The sequence below is a fragment of the Manis pentadactyla genome, chromosome 2 (assembly GCF_030020395.1).
Source record: "Manis pentadactyla isolate mManPen7 chromosome 2, mManPen7.hap1, whole genome shotgun sequence".
Taxonomy (NCBI): domain Eukaryota; kingdom Metazoa; phylum Chordata; class Mammalia; order Pholidota; family Manidae; genus Manis; species Manis pentadactyla.
Window position 1 is genome coordinate 17,069,154 of NC_080020.1, and position 13,889 is coordinate 17,083,042.

The 13,889-nt window shown below is 46.2% G+C and overlaps 1 protein-coding gene across 1 annotated transcript in view; it reads left to right on the top strand.

The window, feature by feature from the left end:
- The window catches only part of CRYL1 (crystallin lambda 1), a 155,669-nt gene extending 142,220 nt beyond the window's left edge, over window positions 1–13,449 (top strand). Inside the window, exons 6-8 of the mRNA XM_036910155.2 lie at window positions 6,345–6,450; window positions 12,469–12,575; window positions 12,894–13,449. Coding sequence (XP_036766050.1) covers window positions 6,345–6,450; window positions 12,469–12,575; window positions 12,894–13,007 — 327 coding nt within the window. The 3' untranslated portion in view covers window positions 13,008–13,449. The remainder of the gene's footprint in view (window positions 1–6,344; window positions 6,451–12,468; window positions 12,576–12,893) is intronic.
- Window positions 13,450–13,889: the final 440 nt, after the last annotated feature.

Sequence of the window (13,889 nt, forward strand, 5' to 3'; positions counted from 1 at the left end):
TCATCAGCTAACTAGAACTCCTAGTAGTGATGGTCTGTAAGCAGCAGACCATTTTTGCATGAGTATGTATTATTTTATGAGAGGTTACTTTCTGAGGAGTTGCAATGGCCAGCAACAAAAATAGAGATCTCCTGTTGAGGGAGAGATCCTGCTGACTTACTGCTTTAAAGGCATTGCCAGCCCCACTGACATACAAACATAATGAAAACAGCATTTTTTTAAAGATCAGTTTTAATAAAACCTGCTTAATGTGCCTGGGATTACTTCTGTGTTGTTTAAAGTAAAATCTTCTATGCTGGTATTCTAACAACTCTAAAAAAGCTAAATGAAATGCTGTTACTATAAGCGCAGACCACTAGCCATCACTCACTGGCAATCAGTCTAAGTGATGGATTTCAGTAACACCAGTGAGAGTTGGGAAATTAACAGGCATAGAGGATAGAAGGAGGAAAGGGGTCCCCAGAGGAAAGGCAGAGAAGGGAGGCTGCAGGCAACAGCTCAGACCATGCAGCCCCGTTACCTGGCCGCCTTTACCACGCCCCCCCACCCCATGAGGAGCAGGCGGAGGCTGGGCAGGAGGGGGCTGGGGCATGGCCATAGCAGCAAGGAGCCTGCCAGGATTATGGAGGATGGGGAGGCAGAGACCAGCTGCCCTGAGATGCTGTTTTTGGGGTGGGAGCTCATACTTTTTGGTTCAAATGTCTTTGTAAAAACTTATTCCAGGAAGACCCCCAATTAAGGTATCACCACCCTTGCTGAACAGTGGGACATTTACTCACATTTGCACAGAAGAATGGGTTCCTTCGGCTGTTTTTTTTTTTTAAGATCAAGACCTTTCCCTTTCAGACTCCCTAACATTGTTGTTTTCTCCCTGGAAGCATTGTAATAATCGTATCATAGTAAGAGAAAACACACCACGTATTACCACTGGGGTCTAATGAGCTCTGGGACGTTCCTTGTATTAGGACAAAGTCTTTCTCCTCTTTCTCTTCCCTTTTTTGGTTTAAAAGCTTTATTTTAAAGAAAATTCAAGGGGGAAAATACCATCTATATTTCCCTGACCCTAAGCAAACTGCTTTTATTTTTCTGTGTTCCTGCCTAGTCTCTAGTAAGAATACTTTCCTTGAGTTTTCATCTTTAATGACCTCATATTTCACTTAATTGATCTTTTTAGGAAATCTAATCTTTCCCCTACTGTAAATTGTTTTAAGATAGTTTCTAGTTGTCTGCTAGATGTCTAGTTGTCTAGATGTCTAGTTGTCTGCTAAATTGTTTTAAGATAGTTTCTAGTTGTCTGCATTATGATGCCTCAGTGCACATACAGTTGCTTCAGAGAATCATTCCTGGCCGTGGCTCTCCCGTCAGAGGAGCAGCATCTTCAGGACCTGGCAGACCTCGCTGCGATGCCATGAGCATCTGCCCCACATCTCTTGCTGTCAGCGCGGTGCTAGCTCGTCTCCTGCTGCCCCGCTGTGGGTCCACCTTGTTCTACTCTCCTTTCCTCTGGGCGTTCTCTCGGGAGGTTCTGGACAATGAGTGCTTCACGGGCCTGATTCAGTGTCCTGTTGGTGTTCAGGCAGCCCTGCCACAAGCTAGCAGAGTTTGCCTGAGTCATTCTGCAGGAATGTTTATGCACTGCTTCCAAGAAAACTTGTAGATATTGGCAAGAAGCCATACGGCTCATAGACCTGACCACAAGCCTTTAAGTAATAATAGTGGGGCAGCACTTAGCAGTCTTTTCTTTTTTGCTTATTAAAATCTCGTATTTGCCTCATCTTTTCCCTGGAAGGGAGCATGGGCGCACAGCGGGGCAGGTCTTTCTCCCTCTCGCTTTGGAGCTGGCTTCATGTTGCACATAAGAGAAGCAATGCTTGGCCGAGAGCATAGCCAACACAAGTGTATAAGCATATATAAGCAGATGAAACTAACTCGTGGTTCTAGTTAGTTCCTCATGAGGAAAGCTATGAACCATCATGATAGCTCTTAAACTTCAAAATTCGGGACTCTGTTCCTTTCTGGACCATTCACAAGGACTCCAGGTTGGAGTTTCTGAAATGGAGTCTGTACCCCTCACGTAAACCAGAGTAATTTCCACACCAGTGATTATTTTTGTCTAGCCTATCCTTGAAATGTCTTTGGAGATGGGGGAGCTTACTGAAGTTTATGTTTGTTGCATCCTTGTCTAAGTGGGGACTCAGGTAGGCGGCCTCTGTCACCTCTTCTCCTTGGCCTCTGACAGGAGCAGTGGTGAACAGGCCCAGTGCCTCCTTCAGGCCCTTATAGAGGCATCTCATTATGTGATATTTAACTAAGGTAAACTTCTTTTGACTCCTGTCTCTCAGATAAGATAATGGATTGAAGCCCAAAAGGCCTTGGGGTGGGGAGGGGTAGAAGGACTTGTATGTGACCTGGTCCAAATTCCTGGGAAGCGAGTCTGTGTTCCTGGTGGGGACGGTGGTGGCAAGGTTAAAGCAAACTTGAAGCACAAGAGAAACTGAAAAAAACATAGGACCAAGCATGGTGAAAAACAGAGCAAAACAAAATAGGAGAAAATGAAAAGCTAGAGATTAGTGAAAAAGAACTAGATGACGAAAGATGGCATAAAAAGTACATGAAAGTGATGGCATGCAAAAAGTACATGGATTGAATATGAAAATGTAACATGAGAGTGGGACGATCAGAGAGAAGGAAGAATAATTCTGTGTACACCCCACACCATTGATTATATATAGAGGTTGTATCCCAAGGACTGGGCACTTCATGAGCTGACTTGCATTTGCTCTGTACTCGGGGCACACAGTCTGCCCCGCCTTCCCAGCTGCACATTCACTCCCGGGTGCAAACTGTGTGCCCAGGCTGTGCGTGTGTGTTGGTTGATTGTGGTAAGTCTTAGACTTTAACTAGAGGAAGTAGAGGCAAGAAGTTTTTCTCTATAAGGGGTTTCTGTACCACTCTGGCTGGGCTCTTCTTGCCCAGTGATTTCTTCAGGTCGCAATGCAAACCAGGTTTTGAAGTAACAGTGATCTGAGTGTTCATCACTCAGTATGAGCTTTAGGAATCTTTTAATCACTTGGGACTTTTCTTTGTATGTCTGACTTGAGAATTATACCACGAAATGAAGGAGGTACTACTGATAGCTATACTGACAAACGTTAATTGAACCACAGAAACACTGGACAGAGTGAGGTGGAGTTTCAGTATTCAAATATGTGCCACCACAGTCTATTTCCAAGGAGTCAGTGATCAGATCTGTGCACTCAGCTCAATCACTTGTTTCTGTCTTTATGCCACTGTGATTATTAATTGCAGTTATTATTGATAGTATTAGCATATGGGCCACAGATGTCACTGAGACCGGGTGGAGTGGAGCTCAGGAGCTTCAGAATATTCTAACCATGAACCTTTAGTTCAGTGCTGAGTGCAGCAAGAGTAAATTTAAATATTTGCCTCAGTGACATGAAATCCTAATCAGTGAACACCTCAGCTCTATTGCATATGACCTTTTTTTTCCCCTCTAAATTTAGCTTCTGGGTAAAAACTCAAGCCTAGAGGTACCTTCTTCAGAAAATCTGATTGAAGCCAAAAAGAGGAAGAGAAGATAGGAAAACTTTTCCCCTTTTCTAACTTGTTCAACTAATGAATAGGCAGCCCTTCTATAGATAAAATAGCGAAGAGTGGAGAACATTTGGGAGCCAGAAGCAGGCATGGCTGCTCCCCTACATGATGTTGTACCATGGAGAAGCCCTCTAGGCCTTATTCAGGTGGAGTCACTATTAGCTCACTAATACTTAAAATCAATAACTAACTGCTCTTGAGTGGCTCATGTTTTGGGGATTTTGAAATCCTTCTGAAGTCAGCTTTAAATATACACAACACAATTACAGAAGAAAAGAGAAAAGGCAAGTAGCATTCCAGATATAGGATGGCTTCCATATTTGCATCCTTCACTGCTGGACTGCTGTAATAAAATCTCAAGACTGTTTGGAATGTTGGCCTGGAAAGCAAGGGTGAGGGAGTCTGTAGGGCCCTGCCTGGCTGCCTTTCCCAGCATTTCCTGTCCCACAGGGTGCAGGAATGCCATAGCAAATGCCTTTAGGCAGTGTGGAGAGAGGACCAGAAGCCATCTTTCCTGCGATTCGAGCTTGGTGAGGAGGATGTGGAGGTGGGAGTGCCCTGTGGTACTGTCACCCAGTTTCTTGACAGTCCTGAGCATTACTGTGCATGGCCTTCTGGATATCACTTCTTCCTTATTGATGCGCCTCCCCACACTGCTTTGCCATCAGAAGTAAAAGGAGGTGAAATTTTCAACATTTGAATAAACTGAAAAATCAGTTCGCTCTCATTCGCATTCCAAATGAACTCACAGCAGGATGATTTAGAACTAATGGGAAACCCAGTGAGATACTATGATAGCCTACCAAATTAGCAAACTTTTGCTGGCTGATACCACCAAGTGTTGACAAGAAGGTGGATGATGGAAACTCACAAACACTGCTAGAGACAGTGAACATGGTACAGCCATTTCAGAAAGTGGCTTAGCATTCTCTAATTGATGCAGCTGTCCCCTTGGACATGTGCCCCAGGAGCAATGAATGAGAATGCTCTAGGCAACTGCAAACTACATGCAGATGTTCATGAACCATAAGGTGGATAGGTAAGCTATCATTTTTATGCATCAGCCAGGATGCATAAAACTACACTCACCGTGGGTAAATATTAAAATATGGCTGAGTGAAAGAAGCAAGTCACAAAGGAGTGCACAGTGTGAATCAATTTCAAAGAAGAGGAAAATAGCATAAAGCAGACTGTTGTTTTGGAATGTGAACATAGATGGAAAATCTTAAAAATAAAGAAATGTAAACAAAAGTCAGGATGCCTGCCTTGGGGAAGGAGAGAGGAAGGCTCATTTAAGCAGGCATGGTGGTGGTTTGGTTGGCGGGGGGTGTTGCTTTGTAATTATTCTCTAAGCTGCTTGTGTAATGTTTGTGCACGTCTTTGCTTATGCCTCACACACACACAAAACGATGAAAAGTAGTTCTTTCAAACAAAGCTTCTCAGTCATGCCTCAATGGTACTTGCCCTTGTGGGCGGCTGTCTTGGTTTTTCAGGTCCATCTCCCTCTGCTGCTGGGTTGCAGGTGATGGCGGCAGAGGGGACAAACCCTTTCTCTCTCAACCCCTTGGTGACCCTCAAGTCTAGGAGGAGACGGCACAGCGACCTTGCAGAGGGGCGACGGCAGGGGGCGCCTAGCCTCCAGCTCCGGGCCCAGACCTCCCGGGGCCCCTCCCTATTGCCCCAGGGCCTGGAGAGGCCCCCAGTGAGGCCTTCCCCGGCGGAGACACCCTCACACAGGACGGAGACGCTCCTCCCCCTAAGGCAGGCCACCGCCTGCCGAGGGGGTGGCCCCTGCGCACCCGTCTGCCACCCCGGGGCACTGGCGGGGCGGGGCTGAGACGTGCCCGAGAGCCCCTCCGTGGAGGCCGTGGCCGGGGTGCGTCCGCCCTCCCGGCGCCGCTTGCGGGGCCCTCGTGGAAGCGGGTGGGCTCGCCGCGGGCAGGGGCTCGGCCTCCCCATGCTCTGGGTGAAAGAACCCGGGAAGCCCAGGGACCCGCTGGGCCTTCACGTCGTTCCACCCACCTGCCCAGGAAAGCCCCGGGGGACATGTGACGGCTGCCCCGCATGTGCCTCCGACAGTGCAGGCGCCCGAGGGGGCCGCGGGGCCACGTCTGCAGATGCCCACGTGGATGGTGTGCCCGGCGCAGGGAGCAGCGGGGACCCAGCGGGCCCGTCCGACGTCTAGCCCAGTCGCGTGACCTGCCTCTCGCTTTCCAGTTAACGTTTGCAGAGGATTCTAGGGCCCCATTTTTGCAAACAAGCACAGTTCTATGCTGTATTTCATCAAAAAATTTTAGTTTTTACAACTCATTAAAAGCTGAATGAGGCAGGGCTTGCCGGGGGACACAGCGGGAGACTAAGCTACCAGGTGTTTTGCGGGCTCCAGTCTCACGGTGGGAAGTTCCTGCCCTTCCCTTCACGCTCTGCCCCTTCTCCCAAGCTGTGGGTGATGCCTAGGGTGTAGGGCGGGAGGTGGAGGCAGGAAGGCAGGAAGGCATTCATTTACTTAAGCTGTGCCCAGAGAATTGGTATTCGGCCATTTCACAAAACATTATTTTTTCAGAACCTGTTTATTAGTTTTGTCACGTAAAATTTGATGAAAATACCGTTATAGTGCTTTGAAGAATATTTTGGGATCTGCTTTAAATAAGTTGGGGTGAAGTAATGGGTAACAAAATGAGTCTTTCCAGAGGATCCCCCTAATGTGCCACCCCATTTTCTCCATGTAGGAAGGAGTGGTGTCTCCAAGTGACCTTGACCTTGTCATGTCAGATGGCCTGGGCATGCGGTACGCCTTCATCGGACCTCTAGAAACTATGCATCTCAATGCAGAAGGTATGCTGTGGTTCCACAGGGGCCAAGGTGGGAATCTGTGCAGTTTAGTGTTTTCTTGGGGTTTGTGAACAAATTTTATCTTTTTTACAAGTGAGAAGAGAACAGTATCATGAATAGGAGACAGTGGGCAAGCCCTGGTAGTTCACAGACAGGGGCTGGGACAGAGCACGGCATCCTGAGATGTAAGTCCAGAGTCCACAGTCCTCAGGGAGAACACTCAGGGGCCAGCTGAAGAACAGACGGACGGGTGATGTTATGGAGGTTTCGCTGCATGTCATCCAGCCTGGTAGAGGGTCAAGTTGTGTTTTCCTAAGAAAGATGAAGCAAGAAAAAAAAAGTTAGGGAAGTAATCACGTGAACCCTTGCTGGTCGTGTCTTCTGCCAAGCCGACAACTTCTAAGTGGGATCTGCTGAGCTGTGGGTTTCCCCCCAGACGGCCAGGAAGGGCCCAGGCCAGGGAATGATCTGAAAACTGCTCCAAAGGGCTTGGGCAGCAGGGGCCAACCCAGGATCGAGAGACTATAAAAGAAGCACACCAAAAGAGACAGAAGCTTTCAAGAATGAAACTTCAGACAGATTTTAAGCAATTCAAAAAGAAAATGTCATTTGAAAAACAAGCAATAAATCCTATGCCAAATTAAACCAAAGTAAACCCAAAAAGCTATGTATAAAAACCCAGGGAAATGTTACCTACATGTTATTATTACCAGATATCTCCTGGTGTTGAAATTATAAGTAACTTTGTTGTATTTTTTCTTTTCTGTGTTGTTATAATTTTCTAAATGTATTATGTGTTATTTTAATAATTGTACTATGAGGTGGTAAAACATATGTAGAAAGAGAAAAGGAACATTGTTTTCAGCTCTACTCTACATTCTGCATTTCACAAAAATATCGAGAAGCTGGAGCTTGTCTAGAAGATGTCCAGAGGTGTGTGTGTGTCTGTCCATGTCTTATGAGGGAGTAGAATCAGAATCAAAGAATGGAATGTCAGGCAGGCATATTTGGGGTCCACGCATGGGAGGAAGAACTTTCTAGTAACTAGAGCTGATAGGGAGGGAGGGGGCCATGCTGTGAGCGGGTGAGTTGGGCGGCTGGAGGCTGGTTGCCCACCTGTCAGGATGTTTAAATAGTGAGAAGGGACTCCTGCAGGGAGGTGACCTCTGGGAGTCTGTTTCACTTAGATTTCATCATTCCACTATGTTTTAGAAATAGTCAATTTGCACCACAATAATTAGTGAAATATAATTCCATCGAATAATTCAAGGCAGTCTTACTCAACATATTCTTGCACACACCCGGTGCTTTGAGTGGACTGGTTGTGTGTGTCATGCATATGAGACTCAGTAACTGACTTGATTCTTCCTCAGAACTAAGCATTGCTGAGAGTAGCTGGAGGGAGAGGGGACTCTCTCCTGGCACTGACACATCATGGCTGTGGTGGGATAACGAGAGGGTAGCATGAAGATGGAAGCCCTCATAAAAGGGAAACAGGAATTTTGAAGTACTGTTAAAATAGTCTTGAATTAATTTCAAATGTTTTTTAACCAGACCTTAACAGTGATGATGAACATATGTAAACATTTGAAATATAGAGACACTGCTTGATAACTGCCGTGTTTTCCTTTTTCTTTCTTTTTTTTTTCTTGAGAAAAATAAGATAATTCAGCAACCATGAGAAATTGATAGGGAGAGAACTGAGGACAGCTTTGACTCTCAAAACAAATAGAAACAGAAGCCAGTGAAACCAGAAACTCAAGAATCTAATAGCATGGCAGACAAGAAGGAGGCCCATAACGTTTTTTCAAACAAAGCAGATACGATAAGAATACTTAATTGGCTTAATATGATAATGGTGGACGGATGTAGTTTTCGACTTCAGAGCATTCCGAAGACCAGAGTGAGACAGTGATAAGGTCTGGCTTGGAACCAATGGAGATGTGTGCTATTCCTCCTGGTGTCACCCAGAATATATCACGATTGGCGTGGGGAGAATTTTTTCTTTCTGACGTTGTTTTGATAAGGCCAGCATCTTAGGTTAAAGCTAGCTATCAGTCTGAAAGCTACAGCTTATCTAGAAGTGATAAAAATATTTTAGGATTTTTTTTAATCTAGAAAAATGGCACCTGAAGAACAGGAGGCCAGCATGCTTGCTTCACCTTTTGGCTACTTTTTAAAAGCCACACTCAAGGAGGACAAGGCTCAGAATGACGCGTCTGGTCAGTGGAGCCAGTCGGCCTGGGTCCTACCTGCCTTATAAGCAGGTTAGTTCGGTGCGCCTGTATCCCCTCCTATAAAAAGGGGGTAACAGCAGTCCCTGCCTCACACGAGTGGTGTAAGGAGTAAGCCACGCCGGAGCACATCACTGGGTGACTGACACATATTCAGTCCTTAATAAATGTTATCTTCATACAGAGTGTTGTCTTGTTTTTTTAATTTACTACTTTTCCAGTTTTGGGTGTGTTTTTGTTTTTTAATTTCCCCCAAAAGATTTACAACTGTGTGAGAGAAATACAGAATAAATACAATTTGGGACATCTTTGTGGTAGAATAGCAAATCTCAAGAGCTTAACCGCGTGCATCCGCCCCTTCACTGAGCTCTGAGAAGTGTAGATCAGCAGAGAACTGCCCCGACGTGCCTCGCAGCTCTGGGTGCCTCTGCAGTTTAGCTCTGCCTAGGAAATGACTCGGAGCCGGCAGCCCCTGGAACTCACCTCGAGCTGAAGTGAATATTCACCATCTTGCCTCACAAAATTTCCTCCTGCGTGTGGATACTTGCCTTTTTTTAAAAAATCAGGATGCCTGTTTGGCGGGTTTGGTTCATGTATGCGGCGCTGTTATTTGCAGTGAAACAGGCGAGCGGCCAGGGCTGGGACTTTGGTCTGTCTCCCCCCAACCTCCCTCCCTGATCTCAGGTGAGGCCTCAGGTGGGAATTAGATAATGTCTGTGCTTTGGGGCCTTTTGATCTTCCTTGAGTTCTGTGAAACCTTGTTTCTTAAAAGCAGGTGAATTCGCGTAGGTGTGGGCTCGTATGCTGTGTGAAGGTCCGACTTCTCTGGCATGGGAAACGAGCAGGGCCCCAGGGGACTCAGTGCCCCGGCCCCTGCCGCAGCTGCTTGCGCAGTGACACCCGGTGCCAGCTTCATTAATGCAGGAGGACAAACAGTCCCCTGCCTGTCTGGCCACCTTGGGTTATGGTAAAAGTTAAAGAATGTACACTGTCTCACCTTCGTGGGCTCAGCTAAAGGATTCCAACTTAGAAGGCAGCAAGAAAAGCTAAATCAAATCTCATGAGAATCAGTTTTCTTCCATTTTTTTCTTACTCCTTATTAGCATCTCTGAAGAAATTAGGTTCAAAGTCTTCTAAAAAGCTAAGCTCTATCAGAGTTTTTGGAAGTATATTGTTGAACAGAACAGAAAGCAGGGAAATATAAAAGAAAAATTACTGGGGAAGGCTGAATTTCAGAGTAATACAGGGGAAGGGCAGACTAATAGGGAAAAAGGTGAAGTAGGTTGTTTTCCTTTCCATTTACAATGAAATTGGGATTCTAGAAGAATTCCCACTCAATTCTTCCATGTTGTAGAGAAGCCAAAATTACTGTTGTAAGTAAAGTAAAATCCTCTTTTTATACTTCTCCAGTGGGAGGGGAGGTTTACGAATACCAGTAATAGGAATAAATTTACTGGGACATTGTAGATAATAATGCAGTAATAATGCACAAAGCAGATCTCGACTAAGTCGCCATGGCCTTGTATCTTGAGTGGGTGGGAGTCATCCTGAAGGGCGAGGCCTCTCTGTAGAGGAAGTGAGGGTCTGCACACACCCACAGCATGGGTTCCCAGGTTTCACCACAAACCCCGGGACTGTTCATGCCAGGGGCCTGAGTGCCTGCTAGAGAAAGTGTTATTATATTAGTAAGACTGACATTTTAAGTGTTTTCCTGAACAAAATGGAGGGAAATCATGAATTGTGTTATAAAGAGTTTCACCATATCTTATTTTCTTTAGGAGAAATAAGTGCCCTTTTAAAACTATAAATTTTAGAGAAGGCAATAGGGGAAAAGGTCTGGAAAGCCCTGGGAGATTAAAATGACTTCACAGGGACAGCAAAAGATAAACACTTGCAGAAAATGCAAACTAATCCGGAGGTGAAATATGGTATAAACTGAATCCATGGCGTACCATCACGGCTAACTTAGGCAAGGGCAGTGAGACTGGCCCCTGAAAGGGGACCATGGAGCTTGTTTCCCCTGCAAGCGCGTGAGGCAGTTGCCACAAATCTTCTTGTTTTCTTCCCATGTAATATCTTTCCACCTTATTTGAGCTGTGTCTGCTCCCCAACAAGAAATAAACTATTTTGTGTCTCGATTTTATCATCTTTAGTTCTAATAGATAAACAAAGAGAATTAAATATTTAATTTCTAAAAGGAAATAAATGTATAGGTTGCCTGCTGTGTCCCAGAAATGCTCAGCCATCCTAAGGTGACTGGCCAGTGCTGGAACATTTAGGGAGCCTTCCAGAATTCTGAATTGCCAAGTTGTACTTATGTTAAATGAACTGGAACCCCTTATTTTATAAAGAGGGTGCCTACCACTTAATTGTAGGTACTAATGTCAGAAAAGTCAGTATGTTTGAATTTTTAATCCTTCAAGACAAGATCTCTTCTAAAAGCAAATTGGATATAATGTGAGCACTTTGACAGAGAAAGGAAACTATTTGAGGAAAATGAAATTGAAACCCAGTGAATTTAGGCTTTCAGATCATTGTGTCCATCAAAACTAAACCCCAAAGAAGTTTCTTATTTAAGAATATCTTACAGTGATCATTTTATTTTAAATTAGCCACACACAGTGTTTATGGCATAGGCATTAGCAATGCCCTGGGATCTCTGCAAATCCTGCAGTTCCTCATCTTCCCTGGGGCCTTCCCAGCCTGAGCCTGACTGACCAACGGTAGAGTCTTCCTGGTTTTGAAAGACGTTGGAAGTGGGCCCAGTGGGTGGTGCTGTCCTTGTCCTCAGCAGGGCCCAGGATCTAGCAACACCACCTCTTCCCCGTAGCTGGGGACTGGCTTCTGGCCCGACTGCACCACGAGTGCACGCCTACCCCGGCCCAGCCTCAGTTGCCTCCTGGAGCAGCGGGAGGGGAGGAATGAGAGGCCCTAACTGTGTGCAGAGAGCAGGTCAGGGCAGGCCTGCTCCGCATGCAGGGAGGCCCTGCAGTTTGCCTGCTGTTCTCTCTGCGCATCTGATTCTCACAAAACATTTAGCTTTAGCCACATGCAGCTCACAACCACTTTCAAGTTATCATGCGTCTCCCTCAGGAGAATGTTTCTCTATCAAAGCCCAGGGCCCTGTCTTGGATTCCCAGAAACCGACGGGATTCCCAACGGCCCAGAAGCCACAGAGGCTGCCGGAGAGCAGTGTTGCCAGGGTGCAGGTGTGGCCTGGGTCGGGGCTGCCGGGCTCTGATCCTCTGGCCAAAGCTGAAGCCCCTGTCAACTCCAGGCCTGCCTCTCAGAGCAACAGCCTAGGCTAAGGAGCCTGCCTCCTGCAGACCCACAGTAAAGCGGTAGCTAGAACTCATGGAATGAGGGTGAAATAGGAACAATTTAACAGAGCTTTGACATTGTTGGCTCTTAGAAAATACACTGAAGCTGATTACACAAGTACCTTTACAGATAGGTAGGTTGAAGGAGACACTTTTGGTGAAAGTATCACTTAATGTGATATTCAGCTAATCAGCGTAGGAAGACGGGCCAGCCAGAGGGTTCTATGAGTGGCAGGCCGAGGGGCCCGAAGATCTGAGAGAGCTTGCATGGGGGCTCATGGTGGGGACCCTTCCTAGGCCAGTGCCAGCTGACTGAGGGGCATTTCTCATGCCACCTTTTCTTCAGCCACAGGAAGAGAATGGAGTTAATCCAACCCCAGGGCAAGACCGTCTGAACAGATCTCTTAGTTTGGAGTTATAGAATATTCTTGCTGATATTGAGGATTCTTGTTTTTGTGTGATTTCAGGAATGTTAAGCTACTGTGACAGATATGGCGAAGGCATGAAACGTGTCCTGAAGACCTTTGGACCAATTCCAGAGTTTGCTGGGGCCACAGTTGAAAAAGTGAACCAGGTGTGTAGACTCATCGCAGAGAACTGGGTGTCAGCCTCTGACCTCGGGTCCCCCTCCTCACTTTGCCAGAACAGTCTGTCGTGGCCTTGCAGACCTTCAGAGCAGGGTGACCAGGGTGCTGCTTGCTTGTTTCGGCTTGTCTCTGAGGAACTGTGGGCCTCTGGATTTGGAAACGTTATGTTAATTGAGGGGTTACTACTGTCTTTGAAAGCAAATTCACAGTTTGCATAAATGAAAACAACAGTTACGCTCCTTATAAATAAGTTCCGCTTCATGCTCCCATTTTTCTTCCTTTTTCTTCTCTTTTCCTGTTCCCAGGCCATGTGTGTGAAAGTTCCTGATGACCCAGAGCACTTAGCTGCCAGAAGGAAGTGGAGAGACGAATGCCTCATGAGACTGGCCACACTGAAAAGCCAGATGCAGTCCCAGTGAAGCTTCTGTGATCACTCCCTCTGGAAATCCCACAGGGTGAAATTACAAGTAGTTAATCAAGTTGCTCTGTAACAGTGGTAAGTCGCAGCAGTGCATAGCATGCAGATTCTGAGCTTGCTCTCCCCCAGGTCTCCGGCATGCGCCCCGGAGGCCAAGGATCTCCCCCACCTCTGGTCCTGCCCTCGACTCTGTGTGGTAACAGCACCTGGGTTCTGAGGGCTGTTGATTACCTGCCCCCCTGGGCAAGCAGGAGAACAAACTGTCTTTTTAGTGTGATTACGTGTGGACAATGATTGTAGTCTGAAGAGCCAATGATTATAGTTTCAAGCTATTTTACTCCATTGCAGAATATTTTTATAATTATTTTCCAGTCCCTGCATTTATGAGGCAACTGCCTTCATTTTGTCAATGCTTATTCTGAATAAAAGTTTTGATTCCATAAGGACAACCTTATTCTTCTGATCTTTCTGAGGAAGACAGTTGGTTGATCCTGGTCATCCACACATTCTAGAGTAACTGTGATGATCACATAATAATCAGTACTCTGTTCTGGGCCCTTCGTCTGTCATTCAGAAGTCCACCTATTTGGGCGTTTCCCAAGGCAGATTCCACGATGACCTGTGGCTCTATGGTCCGGTGTGTTTGGGAAACTCCACTGACTGCCCCTCCTTGGGCACTTACACGTCTATAGGAAATTAAAGGTTGCAAAGTTCTACAGTGAAGATGCCTATGTACCTTTAACCTGACATCCCAGGATCTTCTTTGACATGGATTCTTTTCCTAGCACTAGTTCCCCAAATACTCTGGGAATAGCAGTACGACCCTCCCACCCACCACCACTGCTGACCAGCTCTTTGTGAGATGGCTGGATGCCACTGGATG